The sequence below is a fragment of the Ammospiza caudacuta genome, chromosome 5 (genome assembly GCF_027887145.1).
Source record: "Ammospiza caudacuta isolate bAmmCau1 chromosome 5, bAmmCau1.pri, whole genome shotgun sequence".
Lineage (NCBI taxonomy): Eukaryota > Metazoa > Chordata > Aves > Passeriformes > Passerellidae > Ammospiza > Ammospiza caudacuta.
This window is the reverse complement of record NC_080597.1, coordinates 14,693,205-14,720,246: the sequence shown is the minus strand read 5'-3', so window position 1 is coordinate 14,720,246 and position 27,042 is coordinate 14,693,205. Positions and strand designations below refer to the sequence as shown.

Here is a 27,042-nt window from a genome sequence, read left to right as displayed (position 1 = left end):
TCAGCAACATGAGGAAATAGAAGTTCATGGCCTCCCCGAGGTCACCTGTGTTGGGAAGTGGTTCTGGATCAGAAGTGTCTTGAGTTCCCAAAGCTTCACGCACCCACACACAAGCACTGCTCTGTGTTTTGAAAAGAAAAGCTTTATTCCATGCAGTGGAGAGGAGAGGGACTGTACAGGTCCCAGCAGTCAGCCCAGACACCTGAGGAGAGCTCTCTGGGGGGACCCAGAGCACATCTATAGAGCTGCCATGTCCTGTGACCAATCTCCAAGGAAAAGAGGGCAGAGCACTGTGTTGCCATTCCCTGTGGGTCACTCCCATGCTTCTCACCAGTTCCTTCACAGGTCACTGTGGGTTTCATTGTTCTGTTTTCTGTCCAGCTCAGCTTCTCTTGGGACTCTGTTCTCCAGGCCTTGCTGGGCTCTGCTGGTCTCCATCCTGTGCCTTTCCCCAGCAGATGTGAGATCTGACATTCCTTCCCTTCCCCACACAGGACTGGGGCTGATTTTATGCCCACAGCTGTGCTGCTGTAGGATCCTTTGCCTTGGGCTGATTCCCATTCCCCTCCCAGGCTCTGGGATCCTGTGTGCTCTTGCAACAGTCTGGGACAGGGGAAGGATTATCCACACCCCCACCTCACTTTCTCCGGTCCATCCTGGCAAGGAGTGGGGTTGCCCTTCCCTGCAGGATCCCAGGCAGAAATCTGTGCTGCCCTTCCCTTGTGGCTGCAGGCAAGGCCAGGCTGTGGCCAGGTGGGGAAGGCTCTCCTTGTGCCCAGGCAGGGCTGGGAACACAGGGCTGGGGCTGGATGGGACTTGCAGATGAGTCAGGATGTGTTTGGGATCACCCCTGTGCCCAGGCTGGACTCCTGTCCCCTGGCAGTGCCTGCCTGGCAGTGCCACCTCTGGCATGAGACAGTGCCAGAGTGCTCCTGTGTGCCAGGGCCAGCTCTTCCAGAGGGGATCCATCCAGGCTCAGGCAGCAGCAGGGAAAGGCTGGGCTGAGCTCAGCCCCGAGGCTGGAGAGAGGCTGCAGGAGAGCCTGGGAGCAGAGACTGGGCAGCTCAAGGGAAATGGGACACATCCCATGCATGGTTCCTACAGGAAGCTGGGCAGAACAGATCAGCCTGCACCTCTTGCTTTTAGCTCTACTTCTAATGCCTTTTTGTCATTGTTGGAGCTTTTTCACACATATTTTGTGTTGTGCTGTCTCCACCACAACCTGCAGCGTGTACTTCATCAAATCCAATGGCTGTGCAGAGAAAGTCTTGGTATTGTCCGCTTATGCTGAACCTGAATGGGGAAAGAAACTCAAATTTGGTTCCATTCCTGACATGCAGTGAAAGGCAGACTGGCACCAGACCTGGCTGCTAAGCTGTTTTATTGCCACAGGGATCAGGAACTGCCTTGGAACTCACTCCTATTCCTCACTTTTGTTCCCCACATCTCCACAAAAGGTCTGGGCAATGCTTTCCCATCCAGAAACATTCCCCTGCTTTGGTTCCCTCCAGCCAATGGTGCTGACATCCCCCTTTCTCTCTTGTCCCTGCCTCCTGTCCCCTTCCTTTCCCCAGGGAGCTGCATCCAGCCAGATCCTTCCTTCCCCAGCAGAACTCCAGCTGTGTCCTCTCCTGCCATCCCTACAGGACAGCCCTGTGTTCCCTGGTCCTGCAAGGCTCCCTTTCCTTGGCCCAGGCTTGTGCTGAAGCACCTGCACCTCCAGCAATCAGTTTCCCCCACAGCACAGTCCCTGATCTCCCTTGAGCTCTCTGCTCTTTGCTCTGCCTTTGGCATTCTCCTCTTCCCAGACACTGCATGGCAGGGACTTGCTGGGAGGAGCTCACATGGCTGGGTCATGTTCCACGTTGTTGATCCACTTCCACTTCTGCTCCGCTGGAGAGCGTGTCAGACCAAGGAAGTAGTAGTTATGGCTTGATTGTGAGAGCAGGTAGCTCTGGAAAGGAAGCCAACAATGGGAACACTTGAAAATGACATTTTCTTCAGCAGAGGCCCAGAAGGCTCAGGGCTAAACAGGCAGCACAGAGTGTGCAGTGTGCATCCAGCCACAGCACCTCTGCCCACTGCTTCCTAGACTGCATTTCTCACTTTTGGAGGCCCCTTATATGTATAAAAATTGCAAAGATACATCTGTGGAGCCATTATGTGTATAATTTGGAAATTAACAAGTGTGAGTTGATAGCTGTGGACACTTTTCCTTTTGGATGGGGGTGGCAAAGCCTTTCCAGGCTTTGTCCCAGCCATGGCTCTCCCAAAGCAGTGTCTGCTCAAGCTCCATGGCCTCTGTGCTAAATCCCTGGAAAAGCCCAGCCAGCTTGGCAGGGACTTTGCTCCTTGCCATGGCATCAGGCCTGGGCACAGGAGCTTCCAGGGACAGGACTGCAAGGCCCAGGAGGCCTCTCCCTGTGCAGGCCTTTGCTGCCACTGCCAGGCCTGGGCTGTGCATGGCTGGCAGCAGGTCCCAGAGCCCAAGGCCATGGGACAGGGGCTGGCACAAGTGTCACTGCTGAGCCCTTGGCCAGGCAGCTCCAGCCCCCCGAGCAGCTGCCCCAGGAGTTGGATCTCACCAGCTCTTCCCTGCTGTCAATGACCACCAGGTCTGAGCCCATGGCAGTGCATTCTGCACGGGAGGCATTCCAGTCCATTGCTTCCCTCTCTGGAAAAAAGAAGTAGCATTTTCTGCCATGTTTCTTCCATGCTGGGGGGCATCCTACAGAAGGGAAGAAGAGGTGTGTAAAATTCATGTTGACACTGACCAAAGGATACCACAACAATGGAGAGGTCAGAGAGGCCATTCCAGCCCCAGAAATGCCTGTGTGCCACTGCTGAGAATTGTCAGCAGAGCACCAGGGATCCCCCAGAGCCTCTGGAGCTGATGGCAGCCCAGAATCAGCAGGCAGGAGCCAGACAGGGAGCAGCAGCTCAGCAAACATGATCCAGCCTTGCCCAGCTTTGCTCAGGGCATACAGAGAAATGCTCAGGGCACAAAGCAGCTCCCAGATCCCCACAGTCTGGTCTGCCTGATGCAGAATTGGGCAGCACAGGTGCCACTGGCAGCACCAACATTTGTGTGCATTGCCAGGCAGGGCAGCAGGAGGAGCAGGGAGGGGCAGCTGCAAAGGGGATGGGATTCAGGGAGACAGGGCCTGCAGGAAACACTTTGGTTGGGGATCCAGCAGCTTTTGAAGGGCAGCCTGGAATTGCAGTGAGGTTCACAGGCTGGCAGTGGAGGGGCCTTGGGAAAGCAGCACAGGCACATTGTCCATCCTGCTGCCAGCAGGGCAGGGGACCTGAGGGATTGTTCCTCCTGTGCCTTCCCTGCCTCCCACTGCTCTGCTCTGGCAGCACAGGGGCATCAGCTCTTCCCTGGGGAACAGGAATGCAGAGCTGAGCCTGCTCTGCTTCAAAAGGAGCTGCAAATGCAAACCCTCCATGGGCTCCAGAGCTCCTCCTGGGAGTGTCCTAGGGTGAGGTGTGTGCTCCTGACATGGCAGAGGGGTTGTTTGTGTTCCTTCTGAACAAAATCCTGACAGAGTTCCTTTTCTTTCCCCCTTAACCATCAATCCAACAGACTTCTGACAACTCCCTTTGGAAAGACAGAGGATTGCCTACCTGGTCCCCTTTCAGGGATGTGGGACAATGTTGTTGTGTCCTCTTGAATGGTGGGGGACAATGTTGTTGAGCCCTTTCGGCTGCCTGCAGTTTGACCATCTAGAAATAAGAACACAATTTCTGCTTGCAAGGAGTGCCCACTGTGCCAGGCACTGTCAGAGCTCTGCTGGACCTGTCTGAGCCCCATCACCCAACACAGAATGCAAACTCTGCCTCTTTGCTCATGGGGCTACTACAAAAATCATAAAATGGTCAGGTCAGGGTCCAGTGAGGAAAAGGAAACACTTGAGTTGATTTACACAAGTTGTATCTTAATTATGATTTTGTTCCTTGAGTTCCATCTAGATGTCAAGTTTCTTAGTGTATATAAATTTCAGGTCACCAAGGCAGTACTGAACACACAGAAGAGCTATAACTAAAGGCACGCATGGATCCAAGTCTAATGACTCCTCTTTCCCTGTTAAAGCTGCATTAAATGCTAATTACACTTTGTTACTTTGTGCTGCTTTGAATTTATTTAATTTTTCCCATCCTTCCTGGTTAGACATTTTATAAATGTCAGAACGCTGTCAGATACCAATCCCAAACTCTTTGCTTTAAAAAAGAAGAATGACTTGCCTGCCCCAGCCCTATTTTTTAAGTTCCATGGATCAAAACCTTTGCCATGTCTCCCCCATGTGCATCTCTGAGCAGGTGGCAAACTGTGGGACTTGAGAGTTATTGGTTGTAGCAGCTCCTCAAGCTTTTTCAGCTACCAAAGGATGGAAAGAAGAAATGACAACTGAAATTTTAAAATGATTCCTTGAAAACTTTCAGAGGAAGTATCAAATGGATTGATTTTTTTTCCTGGGGTAGATAAGAATACATTTTCCACCAGGTATCATTAATCAGTTAATGTAACTTAAAAATTGTTATGAACTCAGTGCAGAGACTGAGCACAAGGTTTTAATTGAAATTAGCAGGAAATAAATTCCTTTCATTTCCAATTTTGATGCCTTTTTCAAATGAGATTTAATTCAAAATATTGTAAGATTTTTGGTGTCACATCCCTATGGCATAAGACAACATCATCATCTTGAAATATTCTCAAGGACTACAATCATAAGACCAAAAGACATTATTTGATCTTCACTGGTTTCTTCTAAACATTTGCATCATAAATTCTTCAGTGTCTGAACATTATTGTTTTCCCTTTTGTCACAGATTTTTTTCTTTTGGAATTTTGAACTTTCAAACCCTTTGGCTATTTGCAGATTTCCTTCTACAGCCATGGGTGGCTAAAAACTGTCATCCTTGGCCTTCATACCAGACTTCCATTCCCTCTGGCTTTGGATGCCATGGCCTGGACATCAGGCAGTGGCTGAGTGACACAAATCAATTGCCAGTGTTACATTTCTAGCAGGACTTACGTGGGAGTGTCCAAGACAGGGTGAGGGCCACTACAATGGGAACCAGGACAACAACCAGGACAGACAATTGTGTTCTGGAATAATGGCTTTTACCTAGAGAGGGACAGAAACATAAAGATCAGGGAAATAGCTGGACAAGAGCCCCTTTGCCTGCATTCCAAGGTGCCTTTTCAGGCTCCCACTGGGACTCTGGAGCATTCCAGATCTGCAGGCTGGAGCCAGGCTCAATGTCCTGGCACTTGCCCACTGGCTCTGGAGCCCTGTGCTCAGGAAACTGAACAGATCCCAACCTGCCATGGGATTGAGAAGAGGGGAAAAGCTGAAGAGTCATCATTCAGGAAGGGTGATTGGTCCAGCCTGTTTCAGGAAGTGCAGATGGTGTTTAATATGCAAAAATTTCAGCTGGAATACTTCAGCCTAAATAAGACAAGCCCTTGGTTTCCCAGGTTTGTCATTCCTGCAGGATGAATGCTTTCCTAGAGCAGGAGGTGGCAGCTGTGTGGACATGGTGCTGGCAGGAACTGTGGGATCCTCTCTTTCAGCAGCCATTCCCCATTGCAGATGTCAGCCTGGTTTGGCTTTGGTGCCCAGGGCAGATGGAAGCTGCCAGGAGCAGTCCCATGGCCAGGCTGAGGTACTGCTCTGCACCAGACTCAGGGGAGCCAGCAGTGCCCTGGCAGCTCAGAGGGCAGAGCCTGTGCTGGGGACATCAAACACAGCGTCAGCAGCCCTGGGAGAGGGGATCACCCTGCTGTGCTCAGCGTTGGGTGCATCGCCTGCAGCCCCAGGGGCAGCTCTGGGCCTGTGGCCATTGGACACCATGGGCAAAGATCCCCAAGGAGCCACTGGCTCCCTGCCCCTCCATGGAGAGAGGAGAAGGGAGATGGGCCAGGCTAAAAGGGACAAAACTCCTGGGCTGGGGTAAAGGTGGTTTATAGAAGAAGAGCAACCCTGCATGCAAGCCAAGCAAAGCAGAGAATTCATTCCCCACTTGCCATGGGCAGGCAGGGTTTCAGCCAGGCCCAGGAGAGCAGCTTCCATCCCAAGGAACAGTGGCTTGGGAAGAGTGAATTTCCTGGAGAACTGCCAAACTGAGTTAGTGAGGGGGCTCTGGCAGTCAGAATTCTGTCTGGATGTGAGTAAGAGGCACCATCCATCAGCGCTGGATGGTATTTAAAGAGCTCTGCCCTGTGACCTAGAAGGGATCTGGGATCCCTGATGCCAACACTTTGTATTTTCATCCTGTCTGATGAAATTAAATGGCAGTAATTTAAAAGTGCTTTCCAGCACTGAAAAAATTCAGACTTATAAAAATTAATTCAATAACAAATATTATTCATGCTCCAAACCTGTCTCCCGGATCCAAGGGAACTGGCTGCCATTCTCTCCCATTGAAGCTGCACTGGGAGCATTTCCTTGGTCTCCCAAGATTCTTTGTGTAATTTGCTATCAGAGGTGCTTCATGCAGAGGTTTTTGTGTGAGGCCCGTGGTGCCATTGAGTTTCTAAACCTAATTTGCATGATTTAGTCAGAATCTGTGATTGATTGAGGGAGTGTTTCCAGTTTGCTCAACTATCAAAGGATGGACAGTAATGAGGAAAACCATCTGAAATTTAAAAATGATTCCTTGAAAACTTACAAAGGAAGTTCCACATGGCCCTGATTTTTTTTCTAGATGGAGATGATGATGTTTTCTTTTTCTAAAAGATAATATGTTGTTATAAATAGGATACGTATACAGAGATTGAGCTAAAGGCTTTTATCTGAATAGGGTGAAAACAACTGCCTTTAAGATGTAACTTTGAAATTTGCTGTACTTTTCAAATGAGCTTTTACTCTTAATTATTTTAAGATTTTTGGTGTCATATCTTGAAATCATAAAAAGTTATCTTCTCCTTAAAAGATTTTCACATATCCCAATTAGTTATTATCTGCTTTTGTTTCCTCAAAACATTTGTATAAGGAATTCTTCAGAGTTTGAACATTGTCAGTTTTCAATTGGGTTTGTTCTTTTTTTTCTGTTGCAATTTTAAACTTTCAAACCTCTTGATTCTCTTACACATTTCCTCCTACAGCCATGCTGGTTTAAAAACTGCTGTCCTTTACCTGCACACCAGACTTCTGTTCCTGCTGGCCTTGACTGTCATGGCCTAGACCTCAGTCAGTGGCTGAGAGACATAAATTAATTGTTGTTATTCCATTTATAGCACTTACATGGGAGTATCTGACACACAACAATGAGCAGGAGCACAATTATCTCAGTGACCAGGACAGCAACTCGTGTTGTGGAACAACAACTTTTTCCTAGAGAGAGACAGAAAAAAGAAAAATGAGGGCAACACTTGGAATAATCCACCTTTCTCCTGCATTCCAAGGTGCCATTTCAGGCTCCCACTGGGACCCTGGAGCATTCCAGGTTGGCAGGCTGGAGCCAAGCTCAATGTCCTGGTGCTTCCCCACTGGCTGTGGAGCCCTGTTGGCTCTGCAGGAAACATTCAGCAGAGAAGGTCATGGCAGAGAAGATGAATCAATCCCTTGTGACAGGATTGACTGAGTCAGAACTGGGCAGATCTTTCACTTCAAGGCAGTTCCTTGTGAGGAGCCACAAGGACTTTAAACGGTATGGCCTAAATACAACATGGAGGTACTAACAAATCCCAAGGAATCCCTGCTGGCAGATAATGCTAATGCTGGTTTTTAATCCCACTCTTAGAGCTCTCTTTCCGCCTGGGCACTGGGAGGTAACACATCTGATGTGAATTCACAGTAAGAAAGTAAAGAAGAAAGTTCTAGAGGATCTCTGGGAACATCAGCTCTGCTGTGCTGAGCACACACCAGCAGAGTGGTTTAGGACAGAATTGACCTTTTCACATCCCTGAGCCCAGCTCCCCTGCTCAGGTGTTGGCCAGAGCAGGTTGTCCAGGACCAAGCACAGGCAGGTTGGAATATCTCTGGGATGGTGACTCTACAGCTCCTGGCATTAGGAATTCCTGAGGGAAGAAGGCCCAGGAAGTCCCTGAGGGAAATGTGAGAGTATTGCTTGTGAAACTATGACAGGAAAGTATCTTCAATGCCCTTTCTCTTCTTCCTCATCTCCTGTTATTCACTTTTCACTGCTGGTCTCTGAGTGTCCCATTCAGTTCACATCCATTCACAAATGGGGAGAATGGTTAAAAGGTGGAAGCCTGAAAACTGCAGATCATGCTAAATGTGGAGGTGTGACAGAGTTATGGGATAAATGCAAGCCAGCAGGGAAAAATGCACATGGACAAGTGTAAAGATTAATAATGTGGGCACAAAATAAGACATGGACTATTCCATATTTCTGAAACAATCAAACCCATCCTGGTGTCCAGCACTGAGCCCCCTTGGTTCTATCTACACAGAGAGTTAAATTTTTCTATCAGTTTAAGTGCATTCTGCTGCGTTGTGGAATTAATGCCAGTACTTTGTTGTACTTTGCTGTATTCTTTCTGAACAAAATCCTGACAGAATTCCTCTCTCTCCACCTTAACCATCAATCCAAGAGGGGCTTCTGGACACTCCCTTTGGAAAGACAGAGGGTTGCCTACCTGGTGCCTCCTCATGGCTGGGGGGTAACTCTGTTGATTCCTCTTGGCTGCTGGGGGACAATGGTGCTGAGACATTTTGGCTGCTGGAGGTCAATGCTGTTGAGTCCTGTTGGCTGCCTGCAGTTGGACCATGCAGAAATGAGAATACAATTGTTACTGCAATGAAGGACCCCTGTGCCAGGCACTGTCAGAGCCCTGCTGGGCCTCTTTGGCTGCCCCATCACACAACACAAAATGCCAACTCTGCCTCTTTGCTCAGTCATGGCAAACAGCCCTCAAAGCTGCAGCACACACCAAGGTGTTCCCTTCCCAAGGGCCAAAGCCCAGAACTGACCCAGAACTGCTCCAGCCCTTCCCAGAGCAGAGGTGGATGTGAGGCACAGCACACATGGAACCACAGCAATGGGAGACAAACCACAGCAAGTGCTGATTTTGTGCTCCATTAAATGCAGCCAATTTCACCTCCTTCTGTTGTCTTGGTTTATTATTTCTTTTGAATTTGTCCTTGCTCTGGTATTGCACATTTTGTACACATCAGAGCACTATCAGATATGTGCCCCGAACTCTTTGCATTGCAAAACAAAAAGCAATTACCCCACCCAAGCTTATTCTTTACAACAAATACATTAAAGTCTTTGGCATTTTTTCACCATGGGTAGCTCTGAGTAGTTGGGAGATTCTGGGACTTGAGTCCGATTGGCTTTTGGAAACCCTTCAGACTTATTCAATGATCAAATTATGGAAAGAGAAAATGAGAAATATCTGACAGTTAAAACTCATTCCTTGAAAACTTTCAAAGGAAAAGCTGTAATAATTACACACATTGTTTCTTGGAGATGAGAATATTTTCCTTCTATGGAATTAATGTGTATTTCTAGGTAGCTCAAAAACTGTTATTAGCTCACTGATATCTATGCAGACATGGAGCACGAGGCTTTTATTCCAGTGAGATGACAAAAATTGAAGGTGCAACTTTGCTGTTTTCTCAAAGGAGCTTTTAATCCTAATTATTTTAAGAGTTTTGGTGCCACAGCTGGGTGCCATGATGCAATATCATCATCTCAAAATATTCTCAAGGGTAACAATCACATCAAGGATAGGCATGATCCGAACTTGACTTCTTTCTTCAAAACATTTCAGTCTTGAATTGTGCAGGGTTTTAACTTTGTCAGTTCTCAACTCGGTTTTGTCTTTTTATCTCCTGGATTTTAAAACTTTCAGACCACCTGGCATTTCTTTGACAGATTTCCTCTCACAGCCATGGGTGGCTGAAAACTGCTGTCCTTTGCCTTCACAGCAGACTTCCATTCCTCCTGGCTTTGGATGCCACGGCCTGGACATCAGTCAGTGGCAGGCAGACGCCATTTACGTGCCAGTGTTCCATTTCCAGCAGGACTTACCCGTGGTGAGTGTCAGATACAGGGCTATGGCCAGCAGGAGGATGATCACAAGCAGGACAGCGAGCAGAGCAGCAGCTCGTGCTCTGGAACAATGGCTTTGACCTACAGAGGGGCAGAAACATCCAGGTGTGGGGAGCAGCTGCACAGAGCCCCTTTGCCTGCATTCCAAGGTGCCTTTTCAGGCTCCCACTGGGACCCTGGAGCATTCCAGGTTGGCAGGCTGGAGCCAGGCTCAATGTCCTGGTGCTTCCCCACTGGCTCTGGAGCCCTGTGCTCAGGGAACTGAACAGATCCCAGCCTGCCCTGGCTTTGAGGAGAGGGGAAAAGCAGGAGAGTCCTCCAAGGCCTGGATTGCAGAAGGACACAGAGAGGGTGGGTGGGTGACAGAGGAAGCTGCCTGAAGGAGAGGGGGCTCAGTAAAGAGGAGGTAAAAAGGGCTGCTCAGAGAGAATGGGATCCAGGCAGGAAAGCACCTCTTTGCTGAAAGGTAGAGATCAGTACCTGGAAATATTTGTGCAAAAATAAGAAGGGAGTTGGTAGATATTTTCCAAAAATGCACTGGAAGAGAAATATTAAAATATTATTGAAAATATATAAAAACATGAAATTACAATGACATCGAACCTTTATTTAGGTAACATCCATTGTGGATTCCTGTCAAGTTAGCTGTGAATGCATTTGTCAAAAGAGGCTAAAACCCCATTTCCTGGGATATTAATAACTCCAGTTATCTGAAAAGCGACGCAGAAAGTTCACACTTTGTGCAAAAGACAAGCAATGGATGGCAAGAAATAATTTCTGCCAGAGTGAAAGCAGGGTTAGGAAATAAGTGAAAGAAAAATGAAAATGAAATACAGAGACACACTCTATGAAGTGTGTCAATTTTCAGGATACACATTTATGGCAGATATTGCAAAACCAGTGCAAACATATATGCAACCATTTAAAACTCATTAAAAAAAGATAAATCCCTGGTTAGAATTTTTCAAAGTGTTTGATCCCAAATCAGACTAAATCTGCCCATGAAACATTTTTTCACACTGGTGCATTCAACAAGCAGTTGGCACAGCCAGAGCAGGAGGAGGAGCCCCCAGGCAGTGCCTGCTGTGCTCAGGGAGCAGGAGCAGCTGTGCAGGAGACTGCTGTGAGCACCAGCAACAGCAGCCACTCCATCCTGAGCAGTTTGCTGCAGCAATCTCAGTCTGCTGGGGCAAAACAGGCCAGGGCCAGCAGCAATGGATGTTCAGCTCTGGAATGCTCTCCAAAAAGGATAAAAATTACTCTCAATCTCACCCCAGAGACACTGCCTGACACTTGCACCTTAGCAAGAGAAAAGTAGATCTCCCAACAACTTGCCTTTGTAAATATCAACAACCCTCTCTGGACACTCCACCTGCAGTTTTCCAGCCCTGGCCCTCAGGTTTCCCTTGGGCTCTTTGGGGCTTTGGTGCTGCAAGGAACTCTCTCAAGAGATGTGGGAGAGAGAGTGGAGAATGCAAAGAAAGCTCAGTGCCCAGCACTGGACCTACCTTGGCCGTCAGGGATGGTGTGTAGCCTGGCTCTGGGTGGTTCAGGCAAGTTGCGGTCAGAGTTAATGACATTTTCTGCCATTCTGGTTCCACTCTGCTCTCTCCTGCCTCGGCTGCTGTGACAGTGACACTCTGGGCTGGACACGACTCAGAGCTCCCTCCCCTCTCCAACCTTCAGAAGGAAGTTCTTGACCGTTCCGGTCATTTAGAAACTTCTAATGAAAAGAGAAGTCTATTTCTACTTCATCTTTTGAAGGTTCATGGTTTTATGTCAGCAACATGAGCAAATACAAATTCATTGTCTCCATGTTATTTTCTCAAAAATCCCTTCCCCAGGATTTTTTCTCCTGGGAAGCTGAGAAGCCTCAGAAAAGAATGAAAACAAGAATTACCTGATTGTCTGGAAATGTGGTCTGAAGATCATCTTCCAACAGGTACATCATTGATTGGTTCTATATGAATTGCTCTCAAAAAATGACCAATCCCCATCAGCTGTGTCAGACTCTGAAGAGTCAGTCATGAGCTTTCATTATCATACTTGTGAAGCCTTCTGAAGTCTCCCTTCTCTTTCTTTAGTAAAGTTTTAGTATATAATTTCTTTTAAAATAATATATTAAAATATCATAAAACAATAAATCAGTCTTGTGAGAACATGGAGTCAAATTGTCATCCTTAACTTCATCCTGGGAACCTCACAACAAGAGAAGTCTATTTCTACTTCATCTTTTGATGGCACAGGATTTATGTCAGCAACATGAGGAAATAGAAGTTCATGGCCTCCCCGAGGTCACCTGTGTTGGGAAGTGGTTCTGGATCAGAAGTGTCTTGAGTTCCCAAAGTTTCACCCACCCACACACAAGCACTGCTCTGTGTTTTGAAAAGAAAAGCTTTATTCCATGCAGTGGAGAGGAGAGGGACTGTACAGGTCCCAGCAGTCAGCCCAGACACCTGAGGAGAGCTCTCTGGGGGGACCCAGAGCACATCTATAGAGCTGCCATGTCCTGTGACCAATCTCCAAGGAAAAGAGGGCAGAGCACTGTGTTGCCATTCCCTGTGGGTCACTCCCATGCTTCTCACCAGTTCCTTCACAGGTCACTGTGGGTTTCATTGTTCTGTTTTCTGTCCAGCTCAGCTTCTCTTGGGACTCTGTTCTCCAGGCCTTGCTGGGCTCTGCTGGTCTCCATCCTGTGCCTTTCCCCAGCAGATGTGAGATCTGACATTCCTTCCCTTCCCCACACAGGACTGGGGCTGATTTTATGCCCACAGCTGTGCTGCTGTAGGATCCTTTGCCTTGGGCTGATTCCCATTCCCCTCCCAGGCTCTGGGATCCTGTGTGCTCTTGCAACAGTCTGGGACAGGGGAAGGATTATCCACACCCCCACCTCACTTTCTCCGGTCCATCCTGGCAAGGAGTGGGGTTGCCCTTCCCTGCAGGATCCCAGGCAGAAATCTGTGCTGCCCTTCCCTTGTTGCTGCAGGCAAGGCCAGGCTGTGGCCAGGTGGGGAAGGCTCTCCTTGTGCCCAGGCAGGGCTGGGAACACAGGGCTGGGGCTGGATGGGACTTGCAGATGAGTCAGGATGTGTTTGGGATCACCCCTGTGCCCAGGCTGGACTCCTGTCCCCTGGCAGTGCCTGCCTGGCAGTGCCACCTCTGGCATGAGACAGTGCCAGAGTGCTCCTGTGTGCCAGGGCCAGCTCTTCCAGAGGGGATCCATCCAGGCTCAGGCAGCAGCAGGGAAAGGCTGGGCTGAGCTCAGCCCCGAGGCTGGAGAGAGGCTGCAGGAGAGCCTGGGAGCAGAGACTGGGCAGCTCAAGGGAAATGGGACACATCCCATGCATGGTTTCTACAGGAAGCTGGGCAGAACAGATCAGCCTGCACCTCTTGCTTTTAGCTCTACTTCTAATGCCTTTTTGTCATTGTTGGAGCTTTTTCACACATATTTTGTGTTGTGCTGTCTCCACCACAACCTGCAGCGTGTACTTCATCAAATCCAATGGCTGTGCAGAGAAAGTCTTGGTATTGTCCGCTTATGCTGAACCTGAATGGGGAAAGAAACTCAAATTTGGTTCCATTCCTGACATGCAGTGAAAGGCAGAGTGGCACCAGACCTGGCTGCTAAGCTGTTTTATTGCCACAGGGATCAGGAACTGCCTTGGAACTCACTCCTATTCCTCACTTTTGTTCCCCACATCTCCACAAAAGGTCTGGGCAATGCTTTCCCATCCAGAAACATTCCCCTGCTTTGGTTCCCTCCAGCCAATGGTGCTGACATCCCCCTCTCTCTCTTGTCCCTGCCTCCTGTCCCCTTCCTTTCCCCAGGGAGCTGCATCCAGCCAGATCCTTCCTTCCCCAGCAGAACTCCAGCTGTGTCCTCTCCTGCCATCCCTACAGGACAGCCCTGTGTTCCCTGGTCCTGCAAGGCTCCCTTTCCTTGGCCCAGGCTTGTGCTGAAGCACCTGCACCTCCAGCAATCAGTTTCCCCCACAGCACAGTCCCTGATCTCCCTTGAGCTCTCTGCTCTTTGCTCTGCCTTTGGCATTCTCCTCTTCCCAGACACTGCATGGCAGGGACTTGCTGGGAGGAGCTCACATGGCTGGGTCATGTTCCACGTTGTTGATCCACTTCCACTTCTGCTCCGCTGGAGAGCGTGTCAGACCAAGGAAGTAGTAGTTATGGCTTGATTGTGAGAGCAGGTAGCTCTGGAAAGGAAGCCAACAATGGGAACACTTGAAAATGACATTTTCTTCAGCAGAGGCCCAGAAGGCTCAGGGCTAAACAGGCAGCACAGAGTGTGCAGTGTGCATCCAGCCACAGCACCTCTGCCCACAGCTCCAGAGATTGCATTTCTCCCTTTTGCAGGCCCCTTATGAATACATATACAATAACAATAACAATAAATAACAAATGTAAGAATACATCTGTGGTGCCATTACAGGTGTAATTTGGAGCTTAACAGGTGTGACTTGATAGCTGGGGCCACTTTCCCTTTGGAAGGGGCTGGCAAAGCCTTTCCAGGCTTTGTCCCAGCCATGGCTCTCCCAAAGAAGTGTCTGCTCAAGCTCCATGGCCTCTGTGCTAAATCCCTGGAAAAGCCCAGCCAGCTTGGCAGGGACTTTGCTCCTTGCCATGGCATCAGGCCTGGGCACAGGAGCTTCCAGGGACAGGACTGCAAGGCCCAGGAGGCCTCTCCCTGTGCAGGCCTTTGCTGCCACTGCCAGGCCTGGGCTGTGCATGGCTGGCAGCAGGTCCCAGAGCCCAAGGCCATGGGACAGGGGCTGGCACAAGTGTCACTGCTGAGCCCTTGGCCAGGCAGCTCCAGCCCCCCGAGCAGCTGCCCCAGGAGTTGGATCTCACCAGCTCTTCCCTGCTGTCAATGACCACCAGGTCTGAGCCCATGGCAGTGCATTCTGCACGGGAGGCTTTCCAGTCCTTTGGTTTCAACTCTGGAGAAAAGTAGTAGCATTTTCTGCCATGTTTCTTCCATGCTATGGGGCAGCCTGCAGAAGGGAAGAAGAGGTGTGTAAAATCTATGTTGACACTGACCAAAGGATACCACAACAATGGAGAGGTCAGAGAGGCCATTCCAGCCCCAGAAATGCCTGTGTGCCACTGCTGAGAATTGTCAGCAGAGCACCAGGGATCCCCCAGAGCCTCTGGAGCTGATGGCAGCCCAGAATCAGCAGGCAGGAGCCAGACAGGGAGCAGCAGCTCAGCAAACATGATCCAGCCTTGCCCAGCTTTGCTCAGGGCATACAGAGAAATGCTCAGGGCACAAAGCAGCTCCCAGATCCCCACAGTCTGGTCTGCCTGATGCAGAATTGGGCAGCACAGGTGCCACTGGCAGCACCAACATTTGTGTGCATTGCCAGGCAGGGCAGCAGGAGGAGCAGGGAGGGGCAGCTGCAAAGGGGATGGGATTCAGGGAGACAGGGCCTGCAGGAAACACTTTGGTTGGGGATCCAGCAGCTTTTGAAGGGCAGCCTGGAATTGCAGTGAGGTTCACAGGCTGGCAGTGGAGGGGCCTTGGGAAAGCAGCACAGGCACATTGTCCATCCTGCTGCCAGCAGGGCAGGGTGCCTGAGGGATTGTTCCTCCTGTGCCTTCCCTGCCTCCCACTGCTCTGCTCTGGCAGCACAGAGGCATCAGCTCTTCCCTAGGGAACAGGAATGCAGAGCTGAGCCTGCTCTGCTTTCAAAGGAGCTGCAAATGCAAACCCTCCATGGGCTCCAGAACTCACCCTGGGAGTGTCCTAGGGTGAGGTTTGTGCTCCTGACATGGCAGAGGGGTTGTTTGTGTTCCTTCTGAACAAAATCCTGACAGAGTTCCTTTTCTGTCCCCCTTAACCATCAATCCAACAGACTTCTGGCAGCTCCCTTTGGAAAGACTGCGGATTGCCTACCTGGTGCCCTTTCAGGGATGTGGGACAATGTTGTTGGGTCCTCTTGGTTGGTGGAGGACAATATTGTTGAGCCCTTTTGGCTGCCTGCAGTAGGACCATCTGGAAATAAGAACACAATTTCTGCTTGCAAGTAATGACCACTGTGCCTGGCACTGTCAAAGCTCTGCTGGACCTCTCTGACCCCCCATCATCCAACACAGAATGCAAACTCTGCCTCTTTGCTCATGAGTCTACTATAAAAATCATAACATGGTCGGGTTGGGTTCCATTGAATTAAAGGCAACACTTGAGTTCATTTAAACAAGTTATATCTTAATAACAGTTTAATTTGCAAAGAAGACCCTATGGAAAATTCATACAAAACTAAAACTTAGCATAAAGTTGTAACATCCCATGAAATCTCTCAGCCAATTCCCAAGTCCTCTGCCCTATCAATGGCGGTGACTATCTGCTACAGAGTAGTTCCTCCTGCAGGAAAAAGACAGACTCCCACATGGATTTCCCCTGGCTTCCCCTTTCCCTGTCCCCTCCTGGCTTCATACCCTGGTGGCCGACCCCCTCTCCCCTGGATACCGATCCCCTTTGCCCTGCCCTCAGCTCTGCTCCCCACACCTTCCCCTTCTTAAGCTGCCGGATCCACATGGTTCTCTCTCTTTCTCACTGGTCCCCTTCAGCCTCATGCTTCACTCGAATGAAACCTTGCAAAAAGAGCCTTCTTGCCTCTCTGGCTGAGCCAGCTGTGGTGAGTGTTAGGTGGGGTTTGACTGTGTTGCCTGAATGCTGACCCAGCCTGCTTTTCTACAGCAGAGCTTTGTTGGGAACAGGTAATAGGCAGCAGCACCCACCACTCAACACCTGCATTTTTATTAACTCAAAATGCACCAGTTTTGATTTGGAGCAAAGTGAAACTGTTTGCTTTTGAACGTGAAAACTACCTTGATTTCATTTCTCAAGTTTGATCTAGATCTCAAGTTACTTGGGAGTATTTTTTCAGGTCTGTAGCAGTTCAGAGACAGAACTGAGCCTCACAAAAGAACGATAACTGAAGCCAGACCTGGATCTAAGCATAAGAACTCCTCTTTCAATGTTAAAATTAAAGCTGTATTAAATGTAAATGACACCTTTTATTTTCTGTTGGTTCATTATTTGTTTTTAATTTGCCCCACCCTTTGCTGTTTGACATTTATAAATGTCTGGGCACTGTCAGATATCAATCCTGGACTCTTTGCCCTGAAAAAGAAGAACGACTTGCCTCCCCCAGCCCTGTTTTTTAAGTTCCAAGGATCAAAGTCTTCCCCATGTGCATCTCTGAGCAGGTGGCAAACTGTGGGACTTGAGAGTGATTGGTTGTGGAAACTTCTCAAGCTTTCTCAGCTATGAAAGGACGGAAAGAGACAAGCAAAACCATCTGAAGTTTTAAAATGGTTCTTTGAAAACTTTTAAAGGATATACCAATTGGTTCTATTCATTTTTTTTTCTTATGGAAGTAAGATTTTTTTCTACAAAATATAATTTATCTTTTTATGTGCCTCAAAATATGTAATGATCTTCAGGAAAGTCCATTAAGATGTGATTTACTTGCCTCCTTCAAATGAACTTGAATTCCTAATTATTTTAAGATTTTTGGTGTTATGGACATCTTGGTCTCATGATACAACCTCATCACCTTGTGGGATTCTCACAGTTAGCAATTGCACCACTGGTAGGCATTATCACATCTTACCTTGTTTCTTCAAAACATTTATATAATAAATTCTTTATAATTTGAATATTGTCAGTTTTTCATTGGGATTTTGGCTTTTTTATCTGTTGGAATTTTCAACTTTCAAACCACTTGACTCTCATACAGATTTCCTCTTACAGCCATGCTTGGCTAAAAACTGCTGTCCTTTACCTTCAAACCAAACTTCTGTTTCCTACTGGCTTTGTATGTCATGGCCTGGACATCAGTCAGTGGGAGAGAGACACAAATAAATGGCTGTTATGACACTAAAAAAAGAACTTACATGTGATTATTAAATACACTGCCAGGACCAGTATGAGGATTATCACCACCAATATGGCAACACGTTTTCTGGAATAACGGCTTTTACCTACAGAGGGACAGAAGAATAAAGATTAGGGAGCAGCTGGACAGAAGCCCCCTTGCCCTTCATTCCAAGGTGCCTTTTCAGGCTCCCACTGGGACTCTGGAGCATTCCAGATCTGCAGGCTGGAGCCAGGGTCAATGTCCTGGTGCTTCCCCACTGGCTCTGGAGCCCTGTGCTCAGGGAACTGAACAGATCCCAACCTGCCATGGCTTTGAGGAGAGGGGAAAAGGAGGAGAGGCCTTGCAATCAATGCCCTCCCTCTGCTTCCTCCTCTCCTTTGTTCACTTTCTCTGCTGCTGGGGACAGGAGCCTGGGCTAGGGGGGTCTGGGTGTGCCCCATCACATCCTTCTATTCCTTTGCCAGGAAAGCCAACAAGTGTTCAGGGGCACAGGATGCAACACCTCAGCTGTCCCTGCTCTGAGTGTGGAAAGCAAACAATTGTATCCTCCTGCCTCCTCATGGTTTTGTGTCACTGCATGTTTGGGGCATCAGGATCAGCCCCTCTGCTCTTCTTGTTTAAATTCCCATCACTTTATCAGACAGCTAAACTCACCTGATGATTTGCAGTTTGTTGCAGCATTTGTGTCTTGGGCTTTCACTTTCACTTCTGCATAGGTACAGCCTGAGCCTGGGAACCAGAACAGAGCACAAAGAGAGCTGAAAATCAATTTAAATTAAATAAAAATGACTGAAATTGTGAGAAATGCTGAACACAGGACAGCAACTGGTTGATGTGACTGTCGTTAACAATGCACAAATTATATTTTTCTCCATTATAGGCACTGATCTGTGCTCTGTGGCGACCAGGGATAGGACCCAAGGGAACAGCTGGAGCTGTGTCAGAACAGGGTCAGGGTGGACATCAGGGAAAGATTCTTCCTCCAGAGGGTGCTGGGGCACTGAACAGGCTCCCCAGGGGTGGTCACAGCCCCAAGGCTGCCAGAGCTCAAGCAGCATTTGGAAAACACTCTCAGGGATGCACAGGGTGGGATTATTGGGGTATCTGTGCAGGGCCAGGAGTTGGACTGGATGATCCTTGTGGGTCCCTTCCAGCTCAGGATATTCTGATTCCATGTTTCATGATGACTCTTTCACCCTTGGAGCACTTGCTAGATGCAGGAACAGAACTGATTTCTTTTCGAGGCAGACAATACCAGAGGGCACAGGGGCACACACTCACATTGTCAGCCTTGACAAAAGGGGAGGAAAGTGCCAAGGGTGGCCCAAGGTTGTTCATCCTGACAGGAATGGTGAGAATGAGTAAAACATCAAAGCCTGAAAACTGCAGATTGTGCTAAACTTGGAGGGGTTTGAGTGTTTATCTAAATAACCCAGATAACAGGGAGAGTAATGAAATCTATTCCATCATCTGCAGATAATAACTACAGAGCAGCAGAGAAGAAAACATATGGAGAGGAAAGAAAGGTCAGAGGGAGATAAAAAGTGGGTAAAAAGTAAAAAATATGATGTTGCAGTGTTATAAAACTCTCCAAGTCATTGTGATATGCAACACTGATCCCCCTGGATTCTATCAGTGTACAGAGCTAAGATGGAAGTCAGGGAATTGAGCTCTTTTTAGAAGATGGAGACAATATCTGGGAAATCTTGTGCATAATTTCAGTGAACACATAGAAGAGTTGGTAGGGGTTTCCCTAAAAGGCACAAGCAGAGAAACACCCAGATGTTACTAGAAATCTATCAAAATTCTGAATAGGAATACATGGGTTAAATTCTAAGGAAAATGGAACTTGTTATCAGGTGGCATCTACTGTGGTCAATTGAACTCTGAATTCATCCATTGAAAGGGGTGGTAAAACCCTCTTTCCTGGGGTGTTAGTAAGTCCACACATCCAAAAAGACATGCAGAGGGGTCACACTTTGTGCAAAAGACAAACAATGGATGCAAGAAATAATTTATGCCAGAGTAAAAGCAGGGTTAGAAAGAAAGGGAAGAAAGATGGAAATGAAATACAGAGACACATGGCATGTAGTCTGTTACTTTTTGGGATGCACTTTCCCGGCAGATATTGCAAAACCAATGCAAACATACATGCAACCATTTTAAACTCATTAAAGAAAGATAAATCCCTGGTTAGAATTTTGTGAAGTGTTTGATCCCAAATCAGACTAAATCTGCCCATGAAACATTTTTTCACACTGGTGCATTCAACAAGCAGTTGGCACAGCCAGAACAGGAGGAGAAGCCCCCAGGCAGTGCCTGCTGTGCTCAGGGAGCAGGAGCAGCTGTGCAGGAGACTGCTGTGAGCACCAGCAACAGCAGCCACTCCATCCTGAGCAGTTTGCTGCAGCAATCTCAGTCTGCTGGGGCAAAACAGGCCAGGGCCAGCAGCAATGGATGTTCAGCTCTGGAATGCTCTCCAAAATGGATAAAAAGGACTCTCAATCTCACCCCAGAGACACTGCCTGACACTTGCACCTTAGCAAGAGAAAAGTAGATCTCCCAACAACTTGTCTTTGTAAATATCAACAACCCTCTCTGGACACTCCAACTGCAAGTTTTCCAGCCCTGGCCCTCATGTTTCCCTTGGGCTCTTTGGGGCTTTGGTGCTGCAAGGAACTCTCTCAAGAGATGTGGGAGAGAGAGTGGAGAATGCAAAGAAAGCTCAGTGCCCAGCACTGGACCTACCTGGGTCATCAGGGACTGTCAGAATTCTGGGTCTGGTTGATTCAGACAAGTTCAGGTCAGCATAAAGGACATTTTCTGCCATTCTTGTTCCCGCTTCTCCTTTTTCCCTCCCTCGGCTGTTGTGACAGTGACACTCTGAGCTGGGCACGACTCAGAGCTCCTCCCGCCTCAAGCCTTCAGCAGGAAGTTCTTGACTCTTCCGGTCACACCTCAACTTCTAATGAAAAGAGAAGTCTATTTCTACTTTATCATTGATGGCACATGGTTTTATGTCAGTAACACGAGGAAATAGAAGTTCATGGCCTCCCTGAGGTCACCTGTGTTGGGAAGTGGTTCTGGATTGGAAGTATCTTGAGTTCTCAAAGCTTCACCAACCCACACACAAAACATTTTGCTCTGCTGCGCCACACACAAAACATTTTGCTCTGCTGCGTCCTGAGCTCTGTGGGCTCTGTGTAGCTCACAGACATTGTCTGCTTCTCTGAAAGGGAATTCTGGAGGCAAAATGGGGTCAGAAAGAGGGATTGGTCCAGCCTGTTTTGGGAAGCACAAAAGATGCTTAAGGCAGCAACTGGAATAGTGCAGCCTAAACAAAACTATTCCTTGGCTTTATAGGTTTGTAATATCCCTCTGGGCAGCTGGGGTCAGCTGTGTCCCCTCTCAATTCCTTGTGCACCCCCAGCCCCCTCAGTGGTGGGGTGGGATGACAAACAGAGGTCTCTCACTCTGTTTAATCTCTGCTCAGCAAGAACTAAAGCATCCCTGTGGTCTCAACACTGTTCCAGCACAAGTCCAAAATGTAGTCATACCAGTTACTATGAGGGAAGCGAACTCTATCCCAGCCAAAACCAGCCCAGGGCCCCTAGAATTTAAGAAGAACATGAAGGTCCTTGAATGGAGTCTCACAGGAAGGGAAAAAAGCTGGTAGAAGTGTTGGAAGGAATTTCCTGTGAGGAGCAGCTGAGGATTCCTTGGTTTGTCCAGTTTGGAGAAAAGGGGTCTGAGGGGTGACCTCTTTTCTCTCAGGAGTCCCAGCACAGGAAGGACATGGAACTGTTGGAGAGAGTCCAGATGAGGCCAATACAGCACTGAGAAGCTGGAGAACCTCTGCCATGAGGAAAATCTGAGAGAATGAGATTTTTCAGCCTGGAGAAGAGAAGGCTTTGAGGTGACCTCACTGTGGCCTTGCAGTGCCTGAAGGGAGCTACAAGAAAGATGGAGAGAGACTCTGGACAAGCGCCTGGAGTGACAGGACAAGGGAGAATGGCTTCCCACTGACAGAGAGTGGGTTTAAGTGGGATATGAGGAAGAAATTCTTCCCTGTGAGAGTGGTGAGACCCTGGCACAAATCCCCAAAGAAGTGTGGTTGCCCCATGCCTGGAAGTGTCCAAGGTCAGGTTGGACAGGGCTCTGAGCAAGCTGGGATAGTGGAAGGTGTCCCTGCCCATGTCAGAGAAGGTGAAATGAGAAGATCTTAAGGTCCCTTCCAACCCAAACCATTCTATGATTCTATGATTGCTGTATTCCCATCTTTATAGAAACATAACACATTGCTTTTCTCATTTAAACAAATTATAGGAAAAAGTTGAGTGGTTTTTAAAAAAATAAATACCAATTCTGATTGAACATATTTCTTCAATAGAAAGACAATTTTCTATTATGGATATATGCTCTCAGGGCCATCAGATCTGGAACACCCTCTGGTGCCAGTGGTCATGGCAGAGGCTTCTTCAAAGAGCCAGAGAGGTGTTCTGGTATTCTGTGCCTCATGTCCCATAATCACAGGCCCAGAGAAGCCAAGCAAACACCAAATGTGTGAGAGAAAGAAGAGGAAGTGAAGCAGTTTCTGTGGTGGTTGATGACTCAGAAGTTTGTACTGCAGTTAAATGAAGGTTTGCAGTGGCCCTCAGACCTGACAGGGAGACGTGTCTAGAAATTCTGTGGCAGGCTGAAATAATGAGGCCTAAACAACAGACCCTGACCGAGGCCTGAACAACAGACTCTGAGCCAAAGTTGCCTCTAGATGAACCTTCCAACCAAATGTTATATATATATATATATTCAATCATTAATGAGCTATTGTTAATAAATGACATTAATAACATAACATAACATAACATAACATAACATAACATAACATAACATAACATAACATAACATAACATTTCATTAATGAAATATTGTTAAATTAATTGTGTTTGTTTATTGGCAAAATATGTGTTTACCTTTCCACATCCAGAAACTGGATAAGGCCACATCTGGCCTAGTTAGGGGTGTACACAATCAAAGACAATTCCCTTGGTTCCCCCTTGAGCCCTTGACAAACCTTTGGAGTAAATCCAATAGAGGAATGAAACTAGAAATTATTAATGTCAGTTTGTTTGTTTAAGAGTATAAAAAATGGCCTACTGTCACAACTAAGTTGGGAAGCCATTCCACATCCCCACAAAGGTGGAATGGGTCGGAGAGAACCTTAAAGATCATCTTATACCAAACCCCTGCCATGGGGGTGCCCCTTCCAGGTTGCTCCAAGCCCTGTCCAACGCAGCCTTGGACACTTCCAGGCATGGGACAGCCACAGCTTCTCAGGGCAACCCTAAGTATTCTGCAATTTTTCAGCTCCACCAAGTCTCAATTCCTTTTTTCATTCAGAATTTTCCTTTTTATTAGGGAATTGCATTGCTAATTTGACAGTTGTAACATGGACTGAGTGTAGGAAACATCCATTGAGTTAAATCAACTTTTTTGGTTTTTATTGCTGGTTTTCTGGAGTGAGAAGCACATGATAGCATCAATCCCACAAATTTTGCCATAAAAATAGTTCCCCTCTTTCCTGTGGAATATTGCCTACGCTCATCAGCAGGTTCTGCTGCATCTTGAGGGAATGCTGACTGTGTGGGCTGGTGCTGCTTGAAGAAGGAAGGTGCAATACCCCACTGAGTTGATGCTTTTGAACTCCATTTGACAAGGATGGTGCAAATGCCATGGAGAAGAAGTTAAAACAGGGATCCAGCTCCCCTTGTAAATCCTTTTATGTGATACTGAGATGCTGCATAACTTAATACTGGAGATAGCACACAGGGCAGTTTGTATTGTATTTCTGAGCACTTAGCCACACTTTTCAGAATTTAAATGTATACTTATTTTTTCTCTGTGGTATTGTGTATTTCCCACAAAACTATGATGGGTAAATATCTTTAGTAATTTAAAGATATTTTCCTGTGAGTATGTATGGGTGGGACAATGGCCCTGCATGTCTTTGTTAATAATGAGATGTCTGTGTTAATAATTCTGCTGCAATTCCTTAGCACCTAATGAATTTGGCTTCCTAAACACTAGCTAAGGGCATGGGCAACATCTGACAGCATTTTCCTAACAGAGAAGCCCTCACACTCCCACTTCACTCCTACTCTTGCCAGCTCTGTTCCCATTTTTCCAAGATGAGTCATGTCCATCTTTTGGCCTCTGCAATCCCAAACTCAGTGTGCCCATGACCAAGAAAGACAGAAGAAAGAGAGATTTTTAACATACCAGGCTCTTGGCCAATACTTACATTATGCAGCCTCAGGTCAGAAGTGAAGAATCTTCTGGGGTCAGTTGAGTCCTATGTATCTCTGTATCTTATCAAGAAAACAGATCTGGTAAAGATTTCATTACAAGATCCAAATTCAAAGATAAGTTATCTGCAAATCATCTATTCTGAAATGGATAAAATATTTAAAATATAATATACATTATGAACGAAGAATGCAGTAAACACTTGGAAAAACAACCCTCCTTTGGGTTTCCTTTGGGAAAGCAAACCTTTTGGGCCTTTTTTCATCACTTGACAATTCCAGATAATGACTTTTATTTGGTTGTAGTAAAAAGGAAAATTGAAACAAAAACCAAGCATGTGAGAGAGAGAGGCTTAGAAGGAAGATTTCAAATAGAAAACCTCACTAAAATTCTACTTACAGTAACTAGGATGTCTTTCCCTCAAGCTATCTGTTGCTAGGGTTCTGTGGATGTGGTTGACAGCTGAGCAAATGTGGATTTTTCTGGATTTAATGTGCTTGCTTACTGTATCCAGACCTATAATAATTGGGAGATATTTTCTGATATGTAAAAGATTTGAAAAAACCTGTAACTTTTTTGGGACCAAAATTATTTTCTAATATAAACAAAGAGTTTCTGCTACCAAGGAGGAAAAAAATCATTGTTAACATTAAATATATTTTCTGAAAATAATGGAATGTTTAACAATTTTGAAATCAAACATTTCAATTTTTCCTTTCAGGATGTTCTTTTAGGAGAAATTAAATGCTTTGGGTTTACACCAAATCACTTTTTAAAAATCATTATTAAACAAATAAGAACAAGTGTTTCTTCTAGTTTTCTCCTGCCGTAATTCACAGCCAAAAGGTCCCTGTCTGGGTCACAATCCAAGAAAGATTTAAAAAGTGGTTTTAACAAGAATCATTTTGCAACCAGCTCATGACCATAAGGAAGGCTGGCTACCTCATTCCCTCCAAAGTTTACCCATTTTTAGACAAACATTGTGACATATTTTGTGCAACATATATTTATTGTTGTGTGAAAGAGGAACTGAAAACAGCTGAACAAAGTAAAACCACTGGAACTGGTATAAACTCTTTCTCTCTGTATCTGGATAAAATTAAGCTGTCGGTTTCTCTTTTATATTTAACGGAAAACAAAACAGTCTGGTTTTTATTTAGCAGCCTTGGTGGCATTTTTCCCCCTCTAAACTCCAGCTGCTTTAACATCAGACATCTATACTTAGTGGTTGCCTGACAGTGGAAAAAACAAGAATTCCTAAGGATGTCCTACCCTATGCCTGACACATCTCAGTGTGCCAGGGCCTCACCACCCTCACAGGGAATGATTTCTTCCTCATATCCATCCAAACCTGCTCTCTGTCAGTGTGAAGCCATTGCCCCTTGTCCTGTCACTCCAGGCCCTTGTCAAGAGTCTCTCTCCATCTTTCCTGTGGGCTCCCTTCAGGCACTGCAAGGCCACAGTGAGGTCACCCCAAAGCCTTCTCTTCTCCAGGATGAACAATTCCCAATTCCCTTCCCAGGCTGAAGATTCCCAATCCTCTTAGCCTTTCAATATACCTTTTGTCCAACATACTTGGAGCATGACCCTTGGCAGAGGGGGATGAAGAGGAAATCTGTTCATCTTACGGAGAAGCAGATGCTGCCATTTCAGAAGGCACCTACTGGCACAATATCAGATCCAGGCAGCTCTCCATGAGGGCTGAATCCACATGCCACCCAGTGCAGTTCAGCCCCATCAGCTCCTGTTCCTCATGGTCACAGCAGAGGCAGAACATGCTGGAAGGATCCAGGAAGGTGGGGAAATGCAGCAGTGGAAATGCAAGCTGGCCAGAACAAAAGCATGGGAGGAACAAGAGGAAGAGCATTCTCTTGATTCCTGAGAAGAACATCACCATCATCTCTGCAGTCTCTGAGTCTTGCTGATACCTTGGGCAGCTAGAAGAAGCCCAGATTACTCGGAAGTGCTCAAGGCTGGGACTGTTGCCAGGAAGGAGGGCCGGAACCCAACTGTTCTATATTCAATTTAAAATGTAGGAAAGATCAACACTTTACATAACATACCCTGGCACCCTGCCTGAGTGAAACTGTACTAAGCCATCTCATATACATCTTTAAACATTTTTAACAGCTGTTTTGTCCTACAGACCCTAAACAAGGCAGCCAAGTCTTTACCTCCTACCCAGTACTGCTCAGGGTGGGTGAATGTTGGCTCTTCTCACCAAGGAAAAGGGGCACTTCTGATGAACTTGTCCTGCCACTGCAGATTCTAAAATGAATCCCGGTTGTGCCACTCTTGTGGGATGGTTACGGACAAATTTGTAGGAAAGAAGCTAAGCCTTAATGCCATGGCTTATCAGAGGGAGCTGTTGTGGCACATGGAAAGGGCTCCTGTGATAGCAATCTGGAAGAGTAGAATAAGAAAAATGCCTCTGCTCCATGTGCTATACCTTGGTGAGAGTGAGTCATTGGAGAAAAGTGCATCATCTCTTGTGCTGCCTGAGACCTTTCAGGCTATTGACATAAAAACGATAACCCTCAGCAGGTTTCTGACCAGTTCTGCCATCATCTCCAATTTGCCCAGCTGCATAATCCACTACATTATCCCAGACCTATGGATTCTGGAGGACATGGCAGTTTACTCCTATTAACTTTCAGGGAAAATGTAGAAAAGCCATTTGTATTATTTTACTGGGGCAAGTGTTGGAAGAACAGATGAATAACAGAGAAGGAGAGTTACCTGATCTGATCCTCAGGCACAGGGTTTATAGAGATCAAACTGTATACAGATTGCTTGAATCTCAGGT

At 47.0% G+C, this 27,042-nt stretch overlaps 2 protein-coding genes across 2 annotated transcripts; both read right to left on the bottom strand.

The window, feature by feature from the left end:
- Positions 1 to 146: 146 nt before the first annotated feature.
- On the bottom strand, positions 147 to 12,127 carry LOC131558208 (uncharacterized). The gene is made up of 10 exons (XM_058805835.1): positions 11,933 to 12,127; positions 11,541 to 11,755; positions 10,012 to 10,113; positions 8,612 to 8,728; positions 7,254 to 7,343; positions 5,040 to 5,132; positions 3,631 to 3,729; positions 2,586 to 2,728; positions 1,845 to 1,954; positions 147 to 1,293 (listed from the first exon to the last, which is right to left on the bottom strand). The coding sequence occupies exons 2-10, from the start codon at positions 11,620 to 11,622 to the stop codon at positions 1,155 to 1,157; spliced, it is 975 nt and encodes a 324-aa protein (XP_058661818.1). The 5' UTR covers positions 11,623 to 11,755; positions 11,933 to 12,127; the 3' UTR covers positions 147 to 1,154.
- Positions 12,128 to 12,438: 311 nt separating this feature from the next.
- Positions 12,439 to 20,779, bottom strand: LOC131558177 (C-type lectin domain family 5 member A-like). Its single transcript, XM_058805799.1, has 7 exons — positions 20,679 to 20,779; positions 18,585 to 18,659; positions 17,947 to 18,033; positions 15,941 to 16,039; positions 14,896 to 15,038; positions 14,131 to 14,240; positions 12,439 to 13,579 (listed from the first exon to the last, which is right to left on the bottom strand). The coding sequence occupies exons 1-7, from the start codon at positions 20,758 to 20,760 to the stop codon at positions 13,441 to 13,443; spliced, it is 735 nt and encodes a 244-aa protein (XP_058661782.1). The 5' UTR covers positions 20,761 to 20,779; the 3' UTR covers positions 12,439 to 13,440.
- Positions 20,780 to 27,042: the final 6,263 nt, after the last annotated feature.

Bases quoted from the DNA above. Each gene is read 5' to 3' on its own strand.
- LOC131558208 (XM_058805835.1), bottom strand. From the start codon at position 11,622: ATGGCAGAAAATGTCATTAACTCTGACCGCAACTTGCCTGAACCACCC. The intron at 7,344-8,611 runs GTAGGCAACCCT...GTCTCTCTCTAG, and splicing joins CAGCCATGAGGAGGCACCAG to GAAAAAGTTGTTGTTCCACA. The intron at 2,729-3,630 runs GTAGGCAATCCT...TCCCTTCTGTAG, and splicing joins CATCCCTGAAAGGGGACCAG to GATGCCCCCCAGCATGGAAG.
- LOC131558177 (XM_058805799.1), bottom strand. From the start codon at position 20,760: ATGGCAGAAAATGTCCTTTATGCTGACCTGAACTTGTCTGAATCAACC. The intron at 14,241-14,895 runs GTGAGATCCAAC...CTTCCTTTCCAG, and splicing joins TTGACAGCAGGGAAGAGCTG to AGCTACCTGCTCTCACAATC. The intron at 13,580-14,130 runs GTGAGCTCCTCC...TTCCCCATTCAG, and splicing joins GTGGAACATGACCCAGCCAT to GTTCAGCATAAGCGGACAAT.